A 26,763-nucleotide genomic window follows, 5' to 3' on the forward strand; every position below is an offset into this window, starting at 1 on the left:
CGACCTCTACCAGCCAATCGATGAGAATGTACCTGTGGGAAGAGCACCATCCCTGAAAACCAGGCCAAGCCTTCACGAGTGTCCCGTCTCCCATTCCTGCCCGGCCATCTGTCCCGAGGGGTGAGCGATCACTTTAGGCATCATTGGCTTACCCAGGTACCTGTCCAAGACTGAGACACCCTGTCCAAGGGGCTGGGAGGCCCCATGACTCCCGACTTTGTTCCTGGGAGGCAGGTGGGCTGCACATATGTGTACTCTGCCTCCCCCACCCCGGGGCCCCCAGGCACTGGATGAGCCTGGACCATTACTTGTAAGGGAGCAAAGCAGGTCTGCTCTGTGGACCAGGGACAGGTCGCAGGACTGGATAAAAGTCAAAGTTTATCATCCTGCAAACCTGTCTTCTCTCTGAGGAACTCTCACCCGTGGGGTCATTTATCACAACCCTCCGCAGTGGAGCAAAGAGCCAGGAATGCAGCTAAAGCAGGATTCCCTGAGCCTGTGTGCTGGAGTTCTGTCACCCAGCAACCATGATGGAGGACTTGGGCTGGCAGAGGCAACAGACATAGGGTCCCTCCTCGACGGGGCTAAAAGCCGGGCCATGGACACAGACGTCACAAGGGAATACTGCATGCAACATCAAGGATGCCCAAGCATGGTGAACGCCTTTTTGCACAAGGGAGAGGAGACGGGGAGAAGAGAAGAGAGAGAAGAAACGTGGTGGTGAGTGATTCTAGGCAGACAGGAGGGACTGCTCCAGGTGTCAGCCCAGACAGGAGCATCTTTCATAGGCAGAGGGAAGGAGGGAGTGCTGGGGCCGAGTTGGGGAGGGGAGGAAGGAGGTGGGATGAAGGGGGAAAGGGCTGGGGAGGAAGACACGCAAGGCCAGGTGTTTGAGAGTTAGGGGCAGAAGAGGAAGCTTCCTACGCAGACACCTTTGACAAGCTCAATGATCTGACTTATAAAAACAGACCAACAGAACTGTACACTTTAAAATGGTTAAACCTGAAACTAATGTTATATGTCAATTATAACTCAATAGAAAAAAGGAAGAAAAAGTCAGCTGTTGCTTAACATAGAGGAAAATGTAAAGATGCTCAACTCGGGGGTTGAAATGATATTTTTTCAATAAAACTACTTTAGCTCTTGAAAAGAAAAGAAAGGTTAAGTTTATGTTAACCCCCACCCCCAGCACACAAAAGGAATAGCAACAGTCCCCTGGCTCCCACTGATAACAGAAAGGCAGACTGGGAGGGCACGGCGTCGGGGATGGGGCACCACCCCCAGCACAGGCACAGGACTCAAAATCACAGCAGCCTCGTGACATTCATGTGGGAGCCAAGGACACTGCACCCCCTGCTGTGAGTAAAGACGGAGGCTCTCCAGGGAAGAGAGCTTACCAGGTGCTGGGCTTTGTCTGCCACAGTACAGCCAGAGCCTGCCCATTATAAATCTAAAATGTATTTGAAATCTCTGGTGTAAGCTTAAAAAATTATTCACATTTTCCATTTTACTCTCTAAACATGTTCTGTGATTGAGTGTAAAAGTGTGTTATCTCCAAACCTCGGAGGAAAATGGACCTGCAGGAAGAGGCAGTTAGTGGGGGTCCTGAGGCTGCAGGCACATGGCAGCTGCCCCCCACACTCCCGCACGCTGATGCTCGTGATGATGGGTTGGAAAGAAAAGGTGGTTTTTTGGCATTATTTTTGAAAGATGTTTAGTACGGTTTAATATAGTCTGAGGCTTAAAAAGGAAAACTGGAGAGAGCAGACATTTATGTGGGATAACTTAAGGCATTACTGGTTTTAGAAAACACACACACACACACACACACACACACACACACACACGGATCCTGGTGGGGTTGATGACGCAGGGGCCCTGTGACAGGAGGCTCAGCTGAAACAACAGACAGACCCTGTCACACGGAGACGGCTGCCGCTCTGCCTCATTGGAAGCTCTGGCTCGGACCCCTCACCTCATTGTGTCATTGAGTCCCTTCTGCACAGAGAAGACCCTCTGCTTACTGACAGCGTGGGAGGCCTGGAACAGCTGGCAGACTATCTCGTTGGAGACTTTTGCTTCCAGTCCAAGCTGGTTTCCGTGTGCACAGGCTTTGGCTAGAGACAGCTGAGGACGAAAAGACTCGAGGGATGAGCAGGGGGTTTTGAGGTTCCTGCTTCTGAATGCGAGGAGGATTCTGCCTGTACATACACTGGCCCACTTAAACCTTCTAAGCCTTCTGAAACCAGGAGGGCCAAGATTTTAATCTTTTGGAAATAAATAATATATCACGATAGAACATTTTAAAAGGGATAAAAGGTGCATAATGGGATATCAGTTGACTTCCTGCCCGGCACAGCTCCACGGCCAATTCCAGTCTTCTGCCAGCATTTTCTTTTAAATGAAGTTTGTTTCTGCTCACCACTCCCTAGTGAAAGCTGATGTTGGGGGGAGGCCACGTAGCACAGTGGCCGAGAGCAGGCTGGGGGCTCGAATGACCCGGCTTTAAGACCTGGGTCTATGTGTGACCACAGGCGAACTGGGGGCTTCACTGCACCTCAGTTTCACTTTTCACCAAATGGCACAACAGCAGCAGCTTCGGCAGATGCCGTGAGGATTGAATGAGATGCACGAGCACCTTGCTCAGGACCCGCCGGGGCCCACCAAGCCCTCGGTGGTTACTGTCGACCATCTCTACATATTTCCTTCCAGAATTTTCTATGCACTTGTAATAGTGTGCATGTGCATTTATGATCACGGAACACACGTTAGCTTTTCTCTGCCTGCCTAACGATAACGTGGTTCTTTGTGATAGGAGACTTCTCTAAGCATGTTTTCCTTGTTCTTCCTTTGAGGGGGTTTCTGTTGGTTTTGTCACTTTGAGGGTCACCTTTGTGCAGTCTTGTGCACCTTCTGCTCACGCAGTCGACCCACAGGCGCCACCTGTGCCCAGGCGCTTTCTGAAATTCCTGCGCACATTTTCACACACACTCATAGGAACACTATTTTATCACGTTTGCCGGCAAAAACCGCTATCGTTAAAAATGTATATTTTCAGGGCTTCCCTGGTGGCGCAGTGGTTAAGAATCCGCCTGCCAATGCGGGTGAAATGGGTTCGATCCCTGGCCCAGGAAGATCCCACATGCCGTGGAGCAACTAAGCCTGTGTGCCACAACTACTGAGCCTGCACTCTAGAGCGTGTGCTCTGCAACAAGAGAAGCCACGACAACGAGAAGCCCACGCACCGCAACAAAGAGTAGCCCCCTCTTGCCTCAACTAGAGAAAGCCTGTGCCCAGCAACGAAGACCCAACACAGCCAAAAAAACCCCCCAAAAAACAATTTTAAAAAGCCGAAGTGTATTTTCAGAAGCTACTAGCTATCCACTCAAAAACACAAAGACTACGTGTATATGATTTGCTAGTGTAATCAGCCACGATCTCTTTAAACGTGTGCCTTTTTGACTAGCAGAGAGGTCAAACCTGCTCCGTATTTTGACTGCTTGTATTTATTTCCTCTTTTTTGAGTATACTGAGGCCCTGTGAACTTCTATAGGGCCTTACTATTCTTATTGATTAGTCTGAGCTTGAACTAGAACCACATTGTTCATCGTTGTATTTCTTGTAAACTTAAGTGCCTTTTTGGACATAAACATTACAACATCCTGTGATGTATCAGGTGGGCCATCCCTCTTTGTGATTTCTTCCCTAGCTTTTAAGGGCAGATGACTCTCAACCCCCAACTTGGTGGGGTGACAAGAGCAAGTGTCTACCAGCTTGGCAAAGGGGGACTTTCTTTGATTTGTCTTGAAATAATGACTTCTTTACAGCTGCACAGGGAGAGTGTCTGGAGAATGCCAACTACAGACCCCTGATGTCCTGGTTCCAACACTGGACAACCTGGTGAGCAGGTCAGATAATGAGAAGAGGACAGCATTCCACACGCCCATCTGCTCTAAGGAGCTCTAAGTTCTGTTGCCAAGATGCTTTCCCTACAGGCCAACTTTAGGGAACTGTATAAATTTTTTTTTTTTTTAAGATGTTGGGGGTAGGAGTTTATTAATTAATTAATTTATTTTTGCTGTGTTGGGTCTTCATTTCTGTGTGGGCTTTCTCTAGTTGTGGCAAGTGGGGGCCACTCTTCATCGCGGTGCGCGGGCCTCTCACTATCGTGGCCTCTCTTGTTGCAGAGCACAGGCTCCAGACGCGCAGACTCAGTAGTTGTGGCTCACGGGCCTAGTTGCTCCGCGGCATGTGGGATCCTCCCAGACCAGGGCTTGAACCCGTGTCCCCTGCATGAGCAGGCAGATTCTCAACCACTGCGCCACCAGGGAAGCCCAGGGAGCTGTATAAATTTTGATGCAGATGTAGTCCACAGCACTTAGAAATTAAGTGGCTGGCTGTCTTAGATGCAACGGGCAGAGATGAGGAAAGCGCTTCTGGGCTCTCCTCCCTGCACACCCTAGAGCTGAACTCCCTAAGACTCAGTTCCAAACCCTGGGCCACTCTTACTTCGTCCTGGGTGGGAACCCAGCAGTGTTGCCCCCACGGTCCCCATGAGAGGAGGTGTCAGGACAAAGGCCAGCTCTCAGCTCACCTGCGCTTCCCAGCAGCCTTTGACAGCAAAGTCCCTGAGTTTCCGGAAGCTGTGGAGGCATCGTCCGGGATCTGACATCTGTCAACGGGAGAGTCACCATGCCCTTACATGGTCATGTCTCTGGAGAAACTCAGAACCAACCCATAGTCTTCTTAAATGTTCCCCCTGACACCTCCAGAGGGTCCCCAGCTGTGCTTTCTTCCCAGCCCTTTATCCCCCAAATGGTGGTGGTCATTTCAGGGGCAGTGCTGAGAGCAGCCCCATGACCAGCAGCTCCTGGAGCCCCAGGAGGACCCCAGCTGCGGTGGCAGAACCTTATCCAAGGGCTACTCTGGAGATTGTGCCTTTGGCCAACATAATCCATTCTTTCCCCAGACCTAGGCCCACTCACATCCATCTTTCTGTCACTTTCCCAGAGGAGGTACGAGCTGGTCAAACACCCCTGATTAGCAGACTCTTCAAACAGGTCCCGGGCCTGCTTCTGTTTCTCTTCATCCTAGAATAAGTACCTCTAAGTAACCACATATACTGTTCTCATCTTTAACAAAATGAGTTAACTACATTAGAGTAAAAACAACTTCTCTGAAGATACACGATTTGACAACCAACTCATGAAGGCAAGCCCACGAGTTCCGCCCTCAGGCCCTGCTTCCTCTTGCACGGGGTTTGTGCTGGACTCGGCTCCGGGCACTGCCCGGACAGTGATGAGGGAGGGTTTCCCAAGGTCTTCCAGCTCCTCGCTCATACTAAGTGTCCCTCCCTGCTGCTGTCAGAGCACCTAGCACCAGGAGCCACCACCTCCCCCAAGACTGCTGCAGAGGGGGTTCCCGAATCACAAGGCTCACTAAGTAGAGAGGTCTGCGTGAGGAGTGGGAGGGAGCTGCCAGTAGCAGAGCCATGAAACAAATAGACCCGGGGTCCTGTCCCGCTCAGACACTCTTCCTGGCTCCACACAGCCTCACAGACAGGGCTCATCTTGGCTTTGAACCCCGGAAGCCCCCTTCTGCTGCCTTTCACGCGGTTCCTGGTTCTTGGTGCTTGAAGCTGCCAGAAGGGCGAGCAGCACAAAAATGCAGACCTGCTGTGCCCTGCGTGCTCACCCGGGCCAGGACACCAAACAACTCAGGGCCCCATGGGATGGCGGAGGGGACTCACCTCAAAAAGACTCAGCACTCTCCCCAAGCAGTGCAGTATGGACGCTCTGTGAGTCTAGAGAAAGGAGGTGGAGGAGGAGGGGTGACTGTCAGAGGACAGAACTTCCTGGGGACTGTCCCTCCATGTGTGGGTCCTCCTGCTCCCTGCCCAGCCCCTCTGTGCAGAGGACCGCTCCCTGATTCCAGGCCTCTGCCAACTGCTTCACAGAGCCTCAGTCCTGCCTTTCCAGCAGTCGACCCGTCTGCAGCCCAGCCCCTCACCCGATTCCCCTGACCCTGGCTCCGAGGCCTCCTCTCCTGATAGTCGTTAGCAGATGTTCCCACATCCGCACTGTTTTCTGTGCCTTCACTGCTCTCGGGTCCCTGACTTTACGTGGTCCACAGCATCTCCCCTCAAGGTTTTCTTACCTCCCAGGACCCTTCGGGGCTCAGCCCGCCCAGCACAGCCTGCTCTACTTGCACCCTTTGCCAGGACTCACTTTCTGCAGCTGGCACTCCATCCTGAGGCTCTCGTGAACCACGGCCTTGCAGCAGCTTCCGGACACCGACCAAGGTGGGCGGATGAAGAGCCAGATGAAGGGCGCGGCACCCACATTCAGGCGCTCCGCGAGACTGAAGAAGCGAGAGGCCTTCAGCCCGTTCACTTCCGCCCGGGCCTCATCAGACACAGACACTGAAGAGACGGACAGAACACAGCCGGGGATGTCTCCGGAGGAGGGGTGTGGGAAGTCCCCCAGTCTTTTTGGAAAGTTTAAAGCCTTAAGCCGCTACAACATGAAGTTGCTGGTGTTTTAGGACAGAAGAGCTGGAATGGGGGCTCCTCCCTTTTCTTCCCATGTTTTGTGAACCAAGTGCCCTGCGGCTCCTCCCAGTGGCCTGGATTCCGAAGATCTGGGAAGGTCCCCCCGCGTGGAGGCATCAGATGCCCACCCTCCCTCCTGTGGGGAACTGCTGCCCAGACCCCTGTTAACGGGTAGGGAGTTTCTTTGTGGCGTAATGAGATGATGGCTCCAAAATGAGTGATGGCTGCACGACTCTGTGAAGATACCCAAACCACTGGACTGTACACACTAAACAGGTGAGCTGAGTGGTATGTGAATTTCGTCTGGGCAAAGCCATCTGACAGGAGGGTGGGCGCAGGACTGCTCATCGTCTGCAGGTCCAACAGTCCTGTCAACAAGCTGTGAGCAGGGTGACCTCTCAGCAAGACGCCAGGTCTTTTAGAAGCAGAAAAATGGCCACTATACACAAGTCTTTATGCATCTTGGGAGCTGAGACAGGACGAACTGCAGGCTCGCTCCTTAGTGTACTCAGCAGACAGGCAGCAATTGGGAGAGAGGGCCGCACTAGGTTCTTTCGAGGAGCACCTGCCCCTTAGGCCTGAAGGAATCTAGGTACCAGGCTGGCTTTGACCTGTTTGTACTTGCCTCCCACTTGGAGCCTTGGCTCCCTGTGTTACTGACACCTGGCATCAGGCACGCTTTGACCGCTGCCCCAGGTTCCTCAGATGAGCTGTGGCCAAGGACAGAAGCCGGGGTCTACGCATGGGCTGTGGTGTTAACTAGGCAGCCAGGGAAGGCTGGCTTGCCTGAGTAGCCCCCATTCTGAGTCTCTGCTCACAGTCACTCGTTGTCAACCGAAATTAATGGTTCATTAAAAAAAGAGGCAACTCCCCCAAACTAGAAAATCAAACTTCATCCATGGGTCCCTGAGCAGGACACCTCTGGCACAAGCTCCCCAGGGGGGACGGTACACAGCCAGACACAGCAAGAACAGCGACTAAACTGCTGACACGGGCAAGGGCTCATGCTTGTTCTATTAGGTTTTTTGTTTTTGGCTACACCACGCAGCATGCGGGATCTTAGTTCTCCAACCAGGGATCTAACCTGTGCCCCCTGCAGTGGAAGCACAGAGTCTTAACCACTGGACCACCAGGGAAGTCCCTCGTGCTTGTTCTAAAACGTCAGTACCAAGTGGGGTGAGGCCAGCCCCAGCACCAGCACCACGAGGACTTACGGCCTTCATTGTAGAGGTAGGCTATGCCCAGCTTCACAGCAGCTTCAAAATTCCCTTTTTCGGCAGCCCTAGAACATTAAGAACATGAAACATCACATGATTTTATTCCATAAAGGTTATGTTCCACCACAGCACTTAAAACTACAGTACCTATTTTCTGAACAGAAAATTTTTTTGGCAATGCAGATAAATATCAATTATCCATGACATGCTACAACATGGATGAGCCTTGAAAACACACTTGTGAAAGAAGACAGACACAAAAGGCCACATGTTGTATGATTCCACTCATATGAAATGTCCAGAATAGGCATATCCATAGAGACAGAAAGCAGATTAGTGGCTGCATAGGGTTTGTGTTACTATAGGGAAAATAGGGAATGACTGCTAATGGTTATGGGGCTTCATTTGGGGGTCATGAGAATGTCCTAAAGTTAGATAGTGTTGATGATTGCGCAACTCTGTGAGCATACTAAAAACCATTGAGTTGTACACTTTAAATGGGTAAATTGTGTGGTTGGTGGACTACGTCTCAGGCAGCCTGCCTGTGACCACTAGCACACTGCAGCTTGCAGCCCCTCCGGCCCTTCCTCTAGGTCCCAACCCCGGCCGGGGAGGTGGGATCAGCCAGTGAGTATAATGTAATAGGATTCAAATCGCATTGTTCTGACCAAAAGAAGAGGGCTGAGGAAAGTTTCCAGGTGACCTGCATCTGAGTCACACACAATGGGTCACAGCTCAAGTGGACCCTTCAGAAGCACCGCTGTGACTAATGAGAGTCAGGCCTGTGCTGGTGGTGTGGATGACCCATGACTGTGCTGGAAGTTGTGTGACTCGATGGATGAGGTCGACAGCCCTTAGTCACTCCCTGGGGGATAAGGTGTTGGCAGGAGCAACAAGCAAGAGGAAAATCATTCCCAGGTCAGGCCTTGAGACACAGACTGGCATAGCAGGGAGGCCCAAAGGTGGGAGAAAGCCATGCTCTTCTCAGGGTGCAGAGATACCTTTCAAAGAGCTTCAGGTTCTTTGGAGAAGGCCACAGCTCCTGGAAGCTGGCACATGCCCACACGCTGGCATGGTTATCCACCAGGTACTTCAGGTGGGAGTGCACCTGAAGAACAATGGAAGAGGGGGAGTGGTGGTTAATCAAGGGACCTCCCAGAAGCCCTGCTTCTGGAGCTCTTGAAGACAGGGTGTAGACAGATGTAGGGTTTCCCTCCCCACCCTAGTAGTAAAGGCCCAGCCTCTGTGTATCAAAGTAACTAACAATTGCTTTGAATAGAGAAAAGAGCCCAGAAACAACTTTCTCTGTGGCTGTAAAGATGGGGACAGTGGTCCTGGAAGGGGGAATAAGCACCTAGGCTGAGAAAGGGGATATAATGCTATAATACCTGCAAGGATCAGGGAAACCAACTCTAATGGGAACAGGTAGGTCAGAAATCTGTTTTGAGCTCCTCTACTTAGGGTCTTGCTAGTGGGAACACAGATGGGGCCTGCAGGTCAATGGGGGCTCTCAGAAAAGACTGAAACACATGACAGCAGCCTCAGGTAGGACTTCTGTCCTGGGTGATAGCAGGAAGTGCCCAGACAGGGGGCCCTGAGCACAGGTGAACATTTTAAGTGCTAAAGCTTCCACTGCCATTGGAAATTTAGCACCCATGGATATTATGAACGCAATGGAGGCAGGTTTGGGAGTCAGAGAAGTGGGTTCTTACTGGTGTCCCCCCACTAATTTGCTGTATGCCCTTGGTTAAATCACTCGAAGTGAGGCTTCAGTTCTGAAATCTGCAAAATAACTCCCAGAGTCCCTTTCAGTGCTGAATATTACATGGGCTTTGTCCTCAAGAACATACTATTTTTCTTCTTAATACTATCTTATTTCTTGAGGGATGCAAATTTCACTGCCATAAAAGGGTATTTTCTCTGTCAAAATAAACATTACAATGAGCAGACTCAAACCTTGCTGTCCTACGTTTTAGCTTTCCTGCAATCAGAACAACCTCAGGCATCTATTACCAATATCACCGTTGGTTCCTCTACCCTCATTTGCAGCCAAAGTTTTTGTTCTGACATTTAAGACACGAAGCCTTCATGGTACAATATAACCAATGATGCCAGGCCTGACACTATTTTCATCTGACAACTTACAGCTCGGACAGCAAGGATGTCTCCAACAGAAAGCCATTTCAGGATATGAAAGAGCACATCTTCAGGGAGACTCAAGATCGTTAGGTTTCGGGGTCTCCTTCTTATTCTCCGCTTTGTAGGATAACAGAAACACTTGGCACACCTACAGTGGATCACTTAAGAAAAAAATCAGAATGGTCTAAGTGATGTGTTGGAAACCATTTGTGCTGATATGAAAAGTTACATCTGAACATGATTTAACAGTTACTGTCCTCTGCCCCAGCCATATTTACAGTCCTAAACAAAGATTAAATAAAGGAGTAGTAGTGGTACAAAAGACATCATCATTCATTCAAATATTCAATAAACATTGATGGTGAGTAGTAATCATGTAACCTGGCTATTGGGAAACCTTCTGATCCAGAGCCCAGATGACAACCAGGAAGGGGGAAAAAGCAGCCAACGCTGATGATGGTTAGCCTTGCATTTCACTCTCAGGGAGGCGCCTTGACCCTTACTGATCTCTTTGCTTCTATCTGCACACATGACTAAAATGCATAATGTTAATAAGGATCTGTGGACTTGAACAGTCTGGTTTTCGAGTCCAAACTAGGAGGGTCCACCCTGCAGAGAAGCCAAAGGTGGTCTTGGAGGCCAGGCCTGTCCCAGCTCTGCGGATGTCAGAGCTGCCCAGCCAGTCTCAGTGTCCTCTCTCCCCACAGGAGGTCCTTCCAACTTCAACTTCAGCAAGTCTTTGCTGACTCTAAGCAGAAGACATAGAAGCTTGAGGCAGGAGGAGCCCATCACCTACAATTCACCTGGTTTCCCACCCGTTCCTTCCTCCAGTCCCGACAGGAGGTGGCTGCTCTCGCACCCGCACGACTCCCTCCTCAGGGCTTCTTCCTGCCCCCCTCCCCTCGCTCTTCACCTGGGTCTTCCCATCATCAATTAACATGCTGCGAAAGCCAAGCGTACACGACCGATCCCCGCGTTTTACCGCATTTTTCTCATCCCCTTTTTCTAGGACAGCCACGATAATAACCACGGAAACATGAGCGGCGCTCACGGCCCTCGACAGGTGGCAGACCCCGCGCGCCGCTTTCACGCGGAGCAGGGCGCTCCCGGGCATTTAAACCGCGCGCCGGGAGGGCGCCGCCGGGAAGACACGCACCCCGGGCCGAAGGACTCGAGCCAGCCCTGCTCAGTCTCGAGGCCGCCCCGCCGCGCCCCGCGCCCAGCGCTCACCGCCTCCGCTCCCCATAACCGTGGCTGCCGTCGCTGCCGTCGCCGCTATCGCTGCCAGTGCCGCCTGCCGGCCCAGAGCGCGACTCCCCACGCAGGCGCAGACCCGCCCGCCGCCCGCCGGAGTTTTCAAATGCACCAGGCGTTCCCATTGGCCCGCCCGGGGGGGCGCGCGCCACTGCTCGGCCGGGCCCCGCCCCCTCCCCGCCCCCTCGGGCTCGGACGCTCGCGACTGGCCGCGCCAGGATGCGAATTCGAACGCCGGCTGTTGATTGGTAGAGCTTGCGCGGCCGCCCCGCCTCCCCGGCCCTGGAGGGGGTTCCTATGGCTGAAGCGGCGTCTCTGAATCCGCTCTGGCCCGCGTGCACCTTGCCTGTTCTGGGCTTAGGCCTTGTGGTTGACTCGGCGGGAAGAGGTCCCGGTGACTGGAGGCCACGGCGTGCAATGGTTTGTCAGTGAAGGTCTGAGCGGACCGGCTGCGCCTCCGAGCCCGGGGTCCCGGAGCGGGGACCCCGACGTGGTCTTCTACCTGCGGGGACGCAGGCCAGCCGGCACCCGCGGTCTGTGCCTCACCGAGGCTGGCCCTGACCTTTCTGACCCGCACCCCGAGGCTGCACGCCCTGCTTCCAGCCCTTGCTTCAGGCGAGGAGACCCCTGGTTCGGTGGCCGACTCGCTGTTGGCATAGATCGTAATGCAGAAAGTGGAGTCCAGAGACCTGGTGCTTGAAATCTTCATTGACTCATCCAGCACGTTTGACTCCTTCTTCCCTTGAAACGTGGCTCACCCTGGACCCCTCCTCCATCCCTGCCCCAGGGCAAGCCCTCACCTTCTCACTTGGACTAGATATCGTCCCCTGTCAGTCCCCAATGTCTCCTCGTGGTCACCTGGGAGCCCAACTAAAATAGAAGTGCACACCTGCTTGCTTTACTGGCTGCTTTCAGCCACAGCTGAGCGTTCTGTTTACTCAGGTATTAGGCAGTGCCCACCCAGTCTGTCTTTCCAGAACCAGCTCACATCCCACCGCTTTCATGAGACCTTCGGACAAGGAAACAAATGCAGTCTCCTGGGAGAATTGTTTGATGGAAGAGGACAGAGTGGCTTTTCCTGGAGAAGCCGGGGAATCTGGGTCAAGACTCTCCTCCCCGCTTCCCCACAGCCTCAGACAGCACTCTGTCCCTGCTACCACTTATACTCGCTGAACCCCTTCAGGGTACTTGGTCTGTGCTTAGCAGCCAAACACACACAGGAGCCATGGTGCCAAGGCTCCATGCCAGTCTGGAGCAGGAGACGAACAGATGATCACAGCGTGGAATATGAGGCCTTGGAAGCTGGGGGTGGAGGATGGGCAGGGGTGATGTGCACAGGAAGAGGAGTGGGTAGAGCAGAGCAAGCTTGGAACTTGCTCCCCAGATGCTCCACGTTCCCACACCAGAGGACAGGAGAATCCACAGGACCCCTAAGGGTTTTCAGTCTTCTTCACCTCACCTTTGTTTCCATTGGTTACTGTTTCCCAATTTGGTACTTTGTTGTCCTCCCCCTGCACTGTTACTTTCTTTGTTGCTGGTCTCCCCAGGGCAGAGGTGCGCTCTCTGTGTTAGATTTTGGTGGCATTGGCTTCACCAGTGAGTGAGTAAGTCACGCTCTCGCTCCCGTGACGCTGTGTGTCTGTGGAGTTCAAGCAGCACCCTGACCAGTCTCTCAGTTGTCCTCTATCTTGCTCCTATGTCCTTACCACCCTTTTTATTTATTCAGAGGTAAAGTCTTCTTGTTTTTCAGGAAATAGGCGTTCTTGTCTTGGCTCTGCTGCAGCCATGCCATCCGTCACCCCCACCCACTGCCCTGGCAGTAAGGGCCCCTGGGCCCAGAGGGGTGATGAGCCACTCCCAGAGGGTGTGAGAAGAGCCCATTTCCCACTGGGCTTCAGGAAGGTGAGAGAACTCACTGGAAGAGTCTAGATTTTTGGGAGCTCAGGCAAGTTCCTGACTGGAATAAGATGGCAGTTGAAGGCCTGCGGGTGAATGAGAAAGAAACTCAAGGGTGGCAGGGTGCAGAGGGGAGAGTAAGGAAAAGTGAAGCAGGCTGGGAGCCTGAGGCATCCCCCACTTGGAGAGAAAGGAAGAGGAGCCTACAGAGGAGGCAGATGAGGGGCCATGGGGCGTCTGGTACAGTGGGGAGAAGGGGGCAGGGGACACTGAGATGCCTTAGAGAAGTCACAGGAAAAATGGACGGAGTGGGTGTGGCAGCCAGGCATGTGACAACCCTGTACTTTTGGTGAGTGGTGAGGGGAGGTAGGGAGTGCGGGCAGGGATGGTAGACACCACTTTCCCAGAGCTGAGCTGAGAAGGGAGGGAGAGAACTACCTGCAAAGGAGAAGCCGAATGGGGCTTTGTAGAGGGGCTGGTGTGACCATGCTGCAGGGAGAAAGGCTATTGGGCAGGGCACTTCTCAGAGGAGAGCCCTCATGACAAAGGTACACGGCCACATCCATCCGCACTCAGGCCGGATGGTCTGAGTTCACAGGCTTAGCTCAGTGCTTCTCAGGCCTGAGCTGCATCAGAAGCACCTGTTAACACAGATTGCTGGTCCTCACCCCCCAGACTTCTGATTCAATGGGTTTGGGGTGGGGCCTAAGAATCTGCATTTCTAACAAGTTTCTGGATGATGTGGATGCTTCTGGCCAGAAACTCCACTTTGAGAACTTCTGCCTGAGTTGAATCCTGGCTCTACCATCTGTTGACCATGGAAAGTTGCCGGATATCTCTAAGTCTCATCTTACTCTTCTGGGCAATGGGATAATAATCATGTCCACATCATGGGTTGACGGAGGGCCACATACAGGCTCACCCCTAACATTCGCGTGGGCCAGGGCAGAGAACAAATGGAGCCCCACAAATCCAAATATTGAAAAATGGTGCCTTAAGTTTGCAAACTTGTCAATCTCTTCTCTCCTCCTACCTTCAGAAGTACAGCATCATTACAACCATGGTCACCCCCAGGCCTCCATACTCCTGACAGGACATGGCAGGTGTTGTTCCTCTGAGGCTGCTTCTATGGCCAGGTCTCAGTGAGGCTGAAGGCCACCCAGGTGGGACTTGAGGGGATCCTTTTCCACAGAAATGCACCTGAGTCCTCCATCAGGCCTCTAAGGTGAGTGGCCTCAATCTGGAAGAGAGCTGCCCCCACCCCTCCACCCCCAATCTGAGCTCACTGGGTCCTCAAGTTGCCTCTGTAACCCTTGCAGCCCATGGCAGGCTGTGTGCACCTGGGCTAACCTGGCACTGGGAACTCTTTATTACAGCAAGACAGCCTTTGAGGGAAGTGGTGAGGGAGGCTGGGAGGGAGGCCAGGAGGAAGACCAGGAGGAAGACCTGAAGGGAGATGGAGTGGGAGGCCAGGAGGGAGGCTGGAAGGAAAGCTGGGAGAAAGGCTGGGAGGAAGATGGAGTGAGAGGTGGAGAGGGAGGCTGGGAGGGAGGTTGGGAGGGAGGCTGGGAAGAAGGTGGAGAGGGAGGTGGAAAGGGTAACAAGGGGCCTGCTGGTTCTGCCTTCACTTGTTTGTTTTCCCCTTGGTTGGGGGGCACAGGGCAGGTGAAGCTCAGGAAGATGTCCTCCAGAGAGATCTGGTTGACTGAGTAGTCTTCCAACATGTACTTTTTCTTGGCTTGCTCCAAAATGCCAAACACCTGTGGGAAAGGAGGAGGCCGCTATAGACGATGGGCACAGGGAAGGGGAGAGGAGGCAACAGGGGGTGGAAAGAGGAAGGGTCTTTGGGGTTGTTACAAAGGCCCCCAAAGGCCCATCCCTCTCTCAGCTGCTCCCAGACCGCCTCTCAAAAAGTCAGTCCTACAGAATTGAGCTCTCTGTGATTTTAGGGAAAGGGACACTGGCTGGGAGTGGTGCCAGAAGGCAGAGGCCCCAGCTGGGTCCCTGGATTGCTGTGTGACCCTGGGCATATGGTGTCCCCTCTCTGGGTCTGCTCACCTCTCTGTGAAATGAGGGGGCGGGAGGAGCTGATCTCTGAGGTCCCTTCCAACTCAAACATTCTTATTTTCTATGAAATCCACGTGAATGTTGCAGCAGCACTGAATAAGACTTCCACCCGAAAGAGAGAACACCAGAAAGTGGGTGACATCAGAGGTGTGCTCCCTCTGATGCCCAGGTATGTGCTCACCTTCGCCCAGCTGAGGTCATTGCCAGGAAGGTGGTAATGGACCATCCCTTGGTGCTCATCTTCCAGGACGCTGCCTGCACAGTGTCCCCCTGAGGGCCGGGCTGGATGGCCAGGGGAGGGCGGCCCAGGCCCCTGGAATCGTGGCCCTCGTCCCAGGGGTCAGGGATGGACAGACGCACAGGTGACCTCTGCACAGCAGCACATACCTGGGAAGGTCAGGTCCACGAATGCCTTGAACTCATCCAGGGCCTCCTGCTGCCTGTCCGTTCCAGATCTTGGCCCGTAGGGAGTAGCCACTGCCAAACTTGCTCTTGAGGTGCTGTGGGCTGCCGAGGCACTTGAACTGACGCTGTACCATGATGGCCAGCCGGGTGCACAAGGCCTCACAGTCCTCCATGCTGGGGAGATGGGGTGGAGGCCTGACAAACGGCTGGGAGATGCTGATGCCCGCCATCCACATCAAAGACTTGTGCAGATGGAAAGGTGTTGATGCCCAGATCAGGCTGTTCCTAATTCCCATGCTCAGGGTATGGCCCACATGGTAGAGCCTGGGGACTCTCCTCACAGACTCTTGCCAGATGCTGACAGGTCTTCTCTCCACCCAGCCCCTCCCGGCCCACCCCTCGCACAGCCCCGGTCCTGGCTTTACCTGTGGGAGGTGATGACAATGGCCTTGCCAGACTTGCGGGCCCTCGCGACAGTGCCCCAGAGCAGGCTCCGGGCCACGGGGTCCATGCCAGTGGACGGCTCGTCCAGGAAGATGACCATGGGCTCTCCAAGCAGGGCAATGCCGGCGCTCAGCTTCCGCTTGTTGCCACTGCTGGGGCAGAGGGGGAGAAGTTGGGTGATTGGCAATCTTAAGTTTCCAGTAGTACAATCCTCCCCCCTTTTTTCTTCTCTATTAAGAAAGTGCTCACGCCCCCTGGTAGGGCATTCAGTAACATGGCCCACCACCCTCCCCCAGGGGTGCACTGTGACTCGGCTGTCCACTCAGCATCTAAACCATTTCCCTGGACACAGGGATCGGTCCAGGGTGAGCACATGGTCCATGAATCTCCTTTGAGGGTCTCTATGGGTGTTAGGGGGGTAAGAGCATAGGGCCGTTTTAGCTTTTATTTAATGAACACATAGCATTTACAATGTACAAGGCACTGTGCTAAACGTCCCAGGTGTTAACTCATTTAATCATCAAAAGATGCAAGGAAACACAAAAACATGCTTGAAACCGAAGTCAACAGAGGAAAAAGAGACAGGGCGACATCATCGAACCGCCTCTGACTTCCCGGTCCCGGGAGTGGGGTACTGCTGCCAGCCTGCAGGGGCACTGTGCACAACTCGAGGGGTGGCCTGGGATTCCGGACATGTGTGGCCTTTCTTTGTTTAAGCTAACTGGAGTTGGGTTAGGATCACTGGCAACATAAGACTGAGGAATCCCCCAGGCTTCTCAGCAGAACAACAGCTCAGATGCCTCACACAGAGCGGGATAAGGTAGTGTGTGCTTGAAATGCAAGTCTACCAAAAATCAGAAGGCCTTTGTGAAGTGACAGGAAGAATAACACCAATGGTGCATCAGCCCGTCCTCAGCCACATCACTGCCTGGGGCCAAGAGGAAGCTGTGTCTTGGGGCAGCCCAGGCCATTGACCCATTCTTACACGGGAGGGAGGCCACCTCCCCAAAAATCCACGCAGTGTCATGGACCACAAAACTACCCCAAGCACGGAGCTGACACACCTTGCCCTACCCCTCAGCACTGAGAAGAACCACAACACATCTTATTATCGGAGGGGGAAGGGCCGAGGGAGCCCCAAGTCTCACCTGTAGGTCTTTACCAGGTTGTCAGCATACGTGTACATGAGTAAATCATCAAGAATTTGGTCCACACAGGCACTGATGTGGCGCTTGGGGATGCCCCGGAGCTGGGCGTACATGACCACGTCTCCTTGCCCGTCATGTGGTCCAGCAAGGCATCAAACTGGGGACAGTAGCCGATCCACTGCCGCACCTGGGGTTGGAACACAGCCCAAGGGGTAGGCGTGTCAGAAGGAAAGCTGCCAATTGGGCAGGGGCCTGGACCCTGCCTCTGCCCTGTGCACCAACAGTGACGTTCGGGAGTCTGGATGCAGCACTTGCTGGTGGCGTGAACCCCAGTTCTGGAGGGTGCATGTGGGGCTGGAGTGCTTACTTCCTGCCTGACTGGCAGGAAACCTCAGTGCCCAGTGCTCCCTACCTCTTGTCACCTTCCAAGTATATGGTCAGCAGAAGACGCTCTATTTTTTCCCATTTAAACACATTTTCTATTAGACATGTAACCCACAAATAGATTTTCTTTGTAAGGCTGCTGGAGTCTCTTGCCAGGGCACGCCCTGGGCAATGCAGTCACATGGGGGTGCACTTCCAAACTTTTACACGGCTGGGTGCTCCCCGTAGGGGACCAACTGTGTTGCAAACAGTATCATCCTTTATCTACCATTCTGCAACTTGCTTTTTTAACTCGCCATTATGTCTTAAAGATCTTCCTTGGTCAGTAAATACAAACCTACTCCAACTCAGTTTAACTGCTATTTAGTCATCCAGGGAACATTTCTAGATTTGAGTTGGCTGTTTATAAGAGATTCAGGCACATATGTGATATTTCCAAGTTTTTGCCGTTATGAACTTGCAGCGAACACCCTGATTTGTGCCCATGTTCAAGAGTTCCCCTGGAATAGAAGATGAAAATAGTATGATACCATTTTTGAAAGATAATCAGTGTTCTTCCTTCTCCTTTCCTCCTCCCTTTAAAGCAGCTGGACAGCTCTGGGCTCTGCCATCTGGGGGTGGCGGGTGGGGAGACCATGATGGGGTGCAAACCAGAAAACCACCTGGAATGTCTGCTTAGGGAAGAACATTTGCATCACCCAACTAAAGACAGGGCTTTAGATTCCCAGACTGGGGCTTCCCCTGAAGATAGATGTCACTAGTCTGGAGGGAACTGCTGAGAAGAAAAACACAGATGACTTGAATGAAGATGCTTCAAATATTTCACTATTAAATATGAAGATTTCTGATTGCCTTTGTCAACTGATTTTAACCTAATGTTTCTTCTATTTCTAGTTTGCTAAAAAAAATTTTTATTGAAGTATAGTTGATTTAGAATATTAGTTTCAGGTATACAACATTGTGATTCAATAGTTTTATAGATTATACTCCATTTATTACAAAAAATGGCTGTATTTCCCTGTGCTGTACAATATATGCTTGTTGCTTATTTATTTTATACATGGTCGTTTGTATCTCTTAATCCCCCCCATCTTGCCCCTCCCCACTGGTAACCACTAATTTGTTCTCTACGTCTGTGAGTCTGTTTCTGTTTTGTTATATACATTGATTTGTTTTATTTTTTAGATTCCACATATAAGTGATAACATACAGTATTTGTCTGACTTATTTCACTAAGCATAATACTTTCTAGGTCCATCCATGTTGTTGCAAATGGCAGAATTTCATTCTTTTTTATGGCTGAGTAATATTGCTTTGTTTATATATATATGCACACACACACACACACATACCACATCTTCCTTATCCATTCATCTGTTGATGGACACTTAGGTTGCCTCCATATCTTGGCTATCGTAAACAATGCTACTATGAACACTGGGGTGCATGTATCTTTTAGAATTAGTGTTTAAGTTTTCTTTGGATATATACCCAGACGTGGAATTGCTGGATCATATGGTAGTTCTGTTTTTAGTTTTTCGAGGAACCTCCTTACTGTTTTCCACAGTGGCTGCACCAATTTACATTCCCACCAACAGTAGGTGAGAGTTTCCTTTTCTCCACATCCTCACTATCATCTGTTATTTGTAGACTTTTTGATGATAGCCATTCTGACTGGTGTGAGGAGATAGCTCATTGTGATTTTGATATGCATTTCTCTGATGACTAGTGATGTTGAGTATCTTCTCACGTGCCTGTTGGCCATCTGTGTGTCTTCTTTGGAAAAATGCTTATTCAGGTCTTCTGCCCATTTTTTTAATTTTACTGTACTGCGTGGCTTGTGGTATCTTAGTTCTCCAACCAGGGATTGAACCTGCGTTCTTGGCAGTGAAAACACGGAGTCCTAACCACTGGACCTCCAGGGAATTCCCTTCTGCCCATTTTTTAATCAGGTTTTTTTGATATTGAGTTGTATGAGCTCTTTATACATTTTGGATATTAACTCCTTATCAGTCATAACACTTGCAAATATTTTCTCCCATTCAGTTGGTTGCCTTTTCATTTTGTTGATGGCTTCCTCTGCTGGGCAAAAGTTTTTAAGTTTAATCAGGTCCCATTTGTTTATTTTATTTTATTTTTTTGTTTTTGTTTTGTTTTTGTTTTTTTGTTTTTTGTTTGGTCCATGGTGCCACCATGCTCTGAGCAGGGCTCCTTGGCCATCCCAGATGAGCCACCATGGCAACAGGCTTACTGCAAACTCAGGTGTGTAAGAAACATCACATTTCTTCATTTTCTTTGCATCAAATAATAACATTTTCAAGCCTTCTATCCCAAAATTTGTTCATGAAATAGAATGCCTATATAGACCAAAACTGGAGGTAAAATTGAAATAATGATTAAAGATCTACCCCTTCTTAAAAGAGGGGGTATTTTTTCTTTTGTTTTCCTTTTGTTTCCCTTGCCGTAGGAGACAGATTCAAAAAAGATATTGCTATGATTTATGTCAAAGAGTGTTCTATGTTCTCTTCTAGGAGTTTTATGGTTTCTGCTCTTATATTTTATTTTATCTTTAATCCATTTTGTGTTTATTTTTGTAAATGGTGTGAGAAAATGTTCTAATTTCTTTTTTAGTTTTTTATTGAAGTATAGTTGATTTACAATCTTGTGTTAGTTTCTGGTATACAGCAAAGTGATTCAGTTATACATATATTCTTTTTCATCTTTTCCATTATGGTTTATTACAAGATGTTGAATATAGTTTCCTATGCTATACAGTAGGACATTGTTATTTATCTATTTTATATATAGTAGTTTGTATCTGAAAATGTTATAATTTCACTCTTTTACACATTCTTTTACAGTTTTTCCAGCACCTTATTGAAGAGACTGTTTTTTCTCTGTTATGTATTCTTGCCTCCTTTGTTGTAGATTAGTTGACCATAAGTGCATGGGTTTATTTCTGGGCTCTCTATTCTGTTCCATTGAACTATGTGTCTGTTTTTATGCCAGTACCATACAGTTTTGATTATTGGAGCTTTGTAGTATAGTCTGAAGTCAGGGAACATGATACCTCCAGCTCTGTTCTTTTTTCTCAAGACAGTTTGCTAAAATTGAAAAAAAATCATGAGTGGGTACTGAGTTTTTATCAAATGCTTTTTCAGCTTCTATTGATAAATATTTTTCTCCTTTCATCTGTGAAGGTAGTGCTTTACATTGGTGGATTTCCTACTTGTTAAACCTTACTTACATTTCTGGAATAAACCTGATGATTGTAATTTTTATTCTTTCAATATACTGCTGAATTTGTATTGTTAATATCTTACTTAGGGTATTTATGTTCCTGTATGAAATTGGCCTATGACTCATGTTGGATACTGTCTTTGTCTGGTTTTTCACTTAAGATTGGGTAGCGCTCTGTCTTCTCTCCTATGCTTCTGAATCGGTTATACAAGAAGGAAATAACTGTTTGGTGGTGGTTGGTATACTTGCCCATCAATCCCTTTTAGCCTAGACTCTTTTAAGAAGGGGTAGATCTTTAATCATTATTTCAATTTTACCTCCAGTTTTGGTCTATATAGGCATTCTATTTCATGAACAAATTTTGGGATAGAAGGCTTGAAAATGTTATTATTTGATGCAAAGAAAATGAAGAAATGTGATGTTTCTTACACACCTGAGTTTGCAGTAAGCCTGTTGCCATGGTGGCTCATCTGGGATGGCCAAGGAGCCCTGCTCAGAGCATGGTGGCACCATGGACCAATGACAATCTCACAGTGGAGCCGAATGATTCTGAGTGAGTAACTCTGACAGAAACGGATGTGGATAGATGTATAGGTATCCCTTTTATGTATAGTCCCCTTTTTATGGTTGACTCTCAGAAGTCACTGCTGATTTTTAGAATACTAGCAGATTCTGGTAAGAATGTATTTTAGGAAATGTGAAAGAATGCTTAAAAATATTTGTACAGATAAAGGGTGGTAAGCAGAAGGCTCACAAAGGAAGAGAGCAAGGATGTAGCTCTATTAGAGTTTGCTGATGAGATTAATCCATGTGAGATTTCTAGGAGAAAATGGAGAAGTGGAGGAGCAGGTTTAACTATATTTAAATTCTATATTTCCAACTATGAATTTTCACAAATTGCCAGGAGGTGATGTGCAGATGGGTTCCAGGGAGACTGAAATCCAATTTCTTGCCAGCCAGGCAGGATGAAGGTCTTATAGGCAGATGTCACTTGATTTTAAATAATACAAAGAAATGTAGCACTTCTTATCATTTGAGTTTATGGAGTAGGTTCATACTTTCTTGTCTGTGAGCTTCAGTAAATGTCTGTTGGATGGATGATTGATGACAATAAGGCCAGTGGGAGGGTCTCTCCACGACCACCTGCCCTTGCCCTGTCTTATTTTGTCTTTTATTCCTTTGTTTGTTCATTTGTTCATTCCTTCCTTCTTTTTTACAACAGCTTATTGAGATATAATTCGCATACCATACAATTCATCCATTTACCACAATCACCCATCAGATGTGTTCAGTTCAGTTGTTTTTAATGTATTCACAGTGGCGGTCCATGATCACAATCAACTTTACAGCATTTCATCACTCCTCTGCAGAGCAACCTCAAATCCATGAACAGTTAGTGCCCACTTTTCCCACTAGTCTACTTACTGTCTCCATAGATTTGCCTGTTCTGGATATTCCATACAAACAGAATCACACAATCTGTGGCCTTTCGTGACTTGCTTCTTTCACTTAGAATCATGTATTTAAGGTCCATCCATATTGTAGTGTGTGTCAGTGCTTCATTCCTTTTTGTTTTTTTTTTAATTAATTAATTAATTTTTGGCTGTGTTGAGTCTTCATTGCTGCGCACAAGCTTTCTCTAGCTGTGGCAAGCAGGGGCTACTCTTTGTTATGGTGTGCAGGCTTCTTATTGCGGTGGCTTCTCTTGTTGTGGAGCACGGGCTCTAGGTGTGCGGGCTTCAGTATTTGTGGCACACAGGCTCAGTAGCTGTGGCTAGTGGGCTCTAGAGTGCAGGCTTAGTAGTTGTGGCACACGGGCTTAGTTGCTCCATGGCATGTGGGATCTTCCTGGACCAGGGCTCGAACCCGTGTCCCCTGCATTGGCAGGCAGATTCTTAACCACTGCACCACCAGGGAAGTCCCCTTTTTATGGCTGAATAATATCCTATTGCATAGATAGATCACATTTTGCTTATCCATTCATCTGTTTGTTGGTGGACATTTGGGCTGATTCCACCTTTTGGCTACTGTGAAAAATGCTGCTATGAACATTCATGTACAAATTTTTGTGTGAATGTAACTTTTCAGTTCTCTTGGATATATACCTAGGAGTGAAATTGCTGGGTCATATGGTAACTCTGTGTTTAACCTATCTTCTCTAATAATCTTAATCTTTTAATTGGAGTCTTTAGTCCATTTATATATAATGCAATTATTAATATATTTGGATTTAAATCTACCTTCTTATTAGGGCTACCTACCTGTTCCATGTGTTCTATGTTCCTTTTTCTCTCGCACTTATTGTCTTCTATTGACTATTTTTTATAATCCACAGGGCTGCCTGAGTGTCTTTTTTTTTTCTTTAAATATTTATTTATTTTCTTTTCTGGCTGTGTCAGGTCTTAGTTGCAGCACGTGGCATCTTTCCTTGCGGTGTGCAGGCTTCTCTTCATAGTTGTGGCACGGGCTCAGTAGTTGTGGCACAAGGCAGATTCTTAACCACTGGACCACCAGGGAAGTCCCCTGACTGTCTTCATGACATGGCCGCTAGCTTCCCCCAGAGTGAGTGATGTGAAGGGGAGAGTGTACTCAAAACAAGCTGCAGTGCCTTTCATAACCCAATCTCAGAAGTGACATGCCATCTCTTCTACAGTATTCTGTCAGTCACACAGACCAACCCTGGTACAATCTGGGAGGGGACTACTCAAGGGTGTAAATATCAGGAGGGGGTTTTTAGGGGCTGTCTTGAAGGTATACCACAATGTCTCTTACCTTCCTCCATATATTTTCTACCCTTTTGACTCTCAATGCTTCATTCTAAATTATTTTTTTGGGGGGAGTTGTCTTTTAGGTACACGTGCCTGGTTATTTTTTTAATGTGTACCAAACATTGCATTGGCAAAATTGTAGAAATCATATGAGGCCTACGATGATGGCATCTTCCACCAGACTTCTCTTTACATTTGCTCCTGCCAGGTGCCTGGGAGCACTGGTGGTTTAGGGTCACATCAATTCCATTTCAGGGACTGATAAGAGTCCAAGTTGTTTTGCAATCCTTGCATGAACTTGTCTAAGTATAGTTCATCCCTGCACTTAGGATGCAGCCCTTTGGGGTCCCAACTCAAAGAAAGGATGCTTTCACCAGGCCTCCCCCTGCCCCAGAGGGCTCAGCCTGAACTCCAGTGCCTGCCACTTCAATACCAAGAGCAACACTCAGCTCTCAGCAACCGAGCCTGGAATTGGCCATCTCCCTGGGCCTCTGTCCCCTCCTACCTCTTGGCTCATAAGTCTTCACTATCTTGTTAGCTCTCTGAACCCTTTGAAGACATGTTATAAAACTTTGGTCCTGTTTTTCTAGTTACTAATGATCATCAGGAAGGGGATTAGGGTTACCTGATTTGCCATTACCAAAAGACTTGTCCATAATTTTTAAAATAACAAAAATTTAAAATTAATATCAGGGCTTCCCTGGTGGCGCAGTGGTTGGGAGCCCGCCTGCTGATGTGGGGAGCGCGGGTTCGTGCCCCGATCCGGGAGGATCCCACATGCCGCGGAGCGACTGGGCCCGTGGGCCATGGCCGCTGGGCCTGCGCGTCCGGAGCCTGTGCTCTGCAATGGGAGAGGCCATGGCGGTGAGAGGCCCGCGTACAGCAAAAAAAAAATAATAATAAAATAAAATTAAATTAAATTAATATCAAATGTTTCATAGCCATGAGAGATTTATACTGGTTATGATTGTTCAACCAGGCTATGTATACCACAAGGTTGATAGAGACTGGTAATTAAGAGTGTGGATTCTGGAACTAGCCTGTGTCAGTTCTTCTGTTTTCTCTCTAAACTTTATTTTAGAGAGTACAGGGGACAGTAAAGCTGGTTTGATAAACTTCTCGGTGCTAGTATGGTTCATGCTGTGAACAGTGCAACTTTGATTAGGCCTCTGTAGTTTGGTCTCCTCATATGCCTGTCATTGAATCCACTGTACACTGACCACCACCTCTGTCATTACACTTACCTCATTGCATGGCAATGGCTGGTTCACATGACCATGAGCTCCTTGCAAGTGAGAATCACTTGGCCTAGCACAATTGCTGGCATATACTAGGCATTCAAAAATTGTTTCATTGAATTGGTGCCAATAATTGAGGTAGACTTCAATAAGAAGGTCAGGGGGCTTCCCTTGTGGCACAGTGGTTGAGAACCCACCTGCCAATGCAGGGGACATGGGTTTGAGCCCTGGTCCGGGAAGATCCCACATGCTGTGGAGCAACTAAGCCCGTGGGCCACAACTGCTGAGCCTGCACTCTAGAGCCCATGAGCCACAGCTACTGAGCCCGTGTGTGTGCCTAGAGCCGGTGCTCCGCAACAGGAGAAGCCACGGCAATGAGAAGGAGCCCGCGCACCACAACGAAGAGTAGCCCCTGCTTGCCACAACTAGAGAAAGCCCGCGCAGCAACGAAGACCCAATGCAGCCAAAAATAAATAAATAAATTTATAAAAATAAAAAAAATTTAAAAAAAAGAAGTTCAGGTTTGAGGGTTATATATTAAATTTGAGTTTAAAATGGGAAAAAGTCTGAGTAAGTCTGTCTAGAAAGCATGTATAAGCAGGTCTGAAACACAGGACTGGGATTGGGCTGAGGATGCGGCTACTTGGGAGATGTCAGCTGACAGAAGATAATGGGAGTCAGAGTAAGGAATGAGATCAGGCGGGGACAATGTGTAGAAGGAGAAAGCCAGTGGGCTGATGTTGCAGTCCTGAGGAGCACCACAGTCTAACGGGCTAGATGAAGATCTACCAAGCAGGTCTAAGAAAGAAGTGTCAGTGATAGAGAAGAGCCAGACGAGAGGGGAAGCTATAGAAGTAAACAAAGGAAGGCGAGAAGTTGAAGGAGAAAAAGGTCTGCATTAAGAAATGCTGCAGAACTACTGAGCCTGCGCTCTAGAGCCCGTGCTCTGCATCAAGAGAAGCCACTGCAATGAGAAGCCCCTGCACCGCAACAAAGAGTAGCCCCTGCTCGCTGCAACTAGAGAAAGCCTGTGCACAGCAATGAAGACCCAGTGCAGCCAAAAATAAATAAATTAATTTTAAAAAAATGCTGCAGAGAAGGCAAGGAAGCTGACTGAAAGTTAGGAGTAGCCTTGACATGGTGAGTGCAGTGGGCATGGGGCCAGGGAGAACAGATTCCAGGGCTGTTTGGAAGGGAGCATCCATGGACTAAGGTCGCTGACTAGACGTCTTGAGTGGTGCCTTGGACAGCTGTAGATGTGTGTCACTCACTCCCACAGGAAGCACAGGGGGAGGGGGAAGAAGAGGTTGGGAGTGTGTGGGGACAGCTGATGGCTTTGGGTGTCCATTGGGCTTCAGGTGCCTTGAGTTTCAGGGACATTTCAGAGGCAATGTTGAGTAAGCGTCTTGATATATGATCTAAAGCTCGGAGAAGAGGTCTAGGATGGAGCTATGGATTTGGGAGTCAGATAAACCTGATACCTGGAATTTTCAAAGATCAATTCCATTCTAGTTCCCTTTTCCCAACCCTGTGTAACACCGCTAGGTGCATTTCAGTGCCCCCCTCCTCCTGATACACCCACACCATCCCCAGGTTCATGCCTCCCTCGTCTCAGGTCACAGCCTACCTTCCCCAAGTCAGACCTGATGCTGAGGCTGTTGACAAAGGCATCCCCAGAGGTGATAGGCTCTTCCCCAGTCAGCATTTTGAAAATGGAAGTTTTCCCAGCTCCACTGAGGCCAAGAAAGCCAAAGCTTTCTTCTGCTTGAAGAGTGAAGGAAACCTTGTTCACAGCCAGTGGGGGTACCTTCTTGGCATAGACCTGAGATACCCAAGACAGAAGACACACAGTGAGGAGGCCTGGAGTCAGCAGTCTGGAGTTAACTGTTGCATACCAGTTCTGGGACAGGTTGAGCTGCCCTCAGGGCCTACGGGCTCCAATGTAGCCAGGCTTGAATTTGCCTTCTCCTCCCAGCTGCTGCTCCCATCAGGTCTAGTGAGGTTTTCTCTCCT

At 49.4% G+C, this 26,763-nt stretch overlaps 2 protein-coding genes across 2 annotated transcripts in view; both read right to left on the reverse strand.

Moving 5' to 3' along the window:
• Window position 1: 1 nt before the first annotated feature.
• On the reverse strand, window positions 2-11,213 carry LOC102980212 (cyclin-F; the record flags this gene model as incomplete). Its single annotated transcript, XM_028498011.1, has 10 exons — window positions 11,137-11,213; window positions 9,913-10,067; window positions 8,769-8,875; window positions 7,765-7,832; window positions 6,228-6,421; window positions 5,750-5,803; window positions 4,986-5,090; window positions 4,595-4,672; window positions 1,976-2,127; window positions 2-32 (listed from the first exon to the last, which is right to left on the reverse strand). Coding segments are annotated over exons 1-10 (960 nt in total), but the record flags the coding sequence as incomplete, so codon positions are not given.
• A 2,277-nt stretch (window positions 11,214-13,490) lies between these two features.
• Window positions 13,491-26,763, reverse strand: part of LOC102979541 (ATP-binding cassette sub-family A member 17-like) — a 78,464-nt gene continuing 65,191 nt past the window's right edge. Inside the window, 9 exon segments of the mRNA XM_024123536.1 lie at window positions 13,491-13,494; window positions 14,503-14,816; window positions 15,305-15,378; window positions 15,511-15,562; window positions 15,564-15,702; window positions 15,954-16,124; window positions 17,121-17,241; window positions 17,244-17,307; window positions 26,378-26,572. Coding sequence (XP_023979304.1) covers window positions 13,491-13,494; window positions 14,503-14,816; window positions 15,305-15,378; window positions 15,511-15,562; window positions 15,564-15,702; window positions 15,954-16,124; window positions 17,121-17,241; window positions 17,244-17,307; window positions 26,378-26,572 — 1,134 coding nt within the window.

This window comes from Physeter macrocephalus, chromosome 14, assembly GCF_002837175.3.
Source record: "Physeter macrocephalus isolate SW-GA chromosome 14, ASM283717v5, whole genome shotgun sequence".
Classification (NCBI taxonomy): domain Eukaryota; kingdom Metazoa; phylum Chordata; class Mammalia; order Artiodactyla; family Physeteridae; genus Physeter; species Physeter macrocephalus.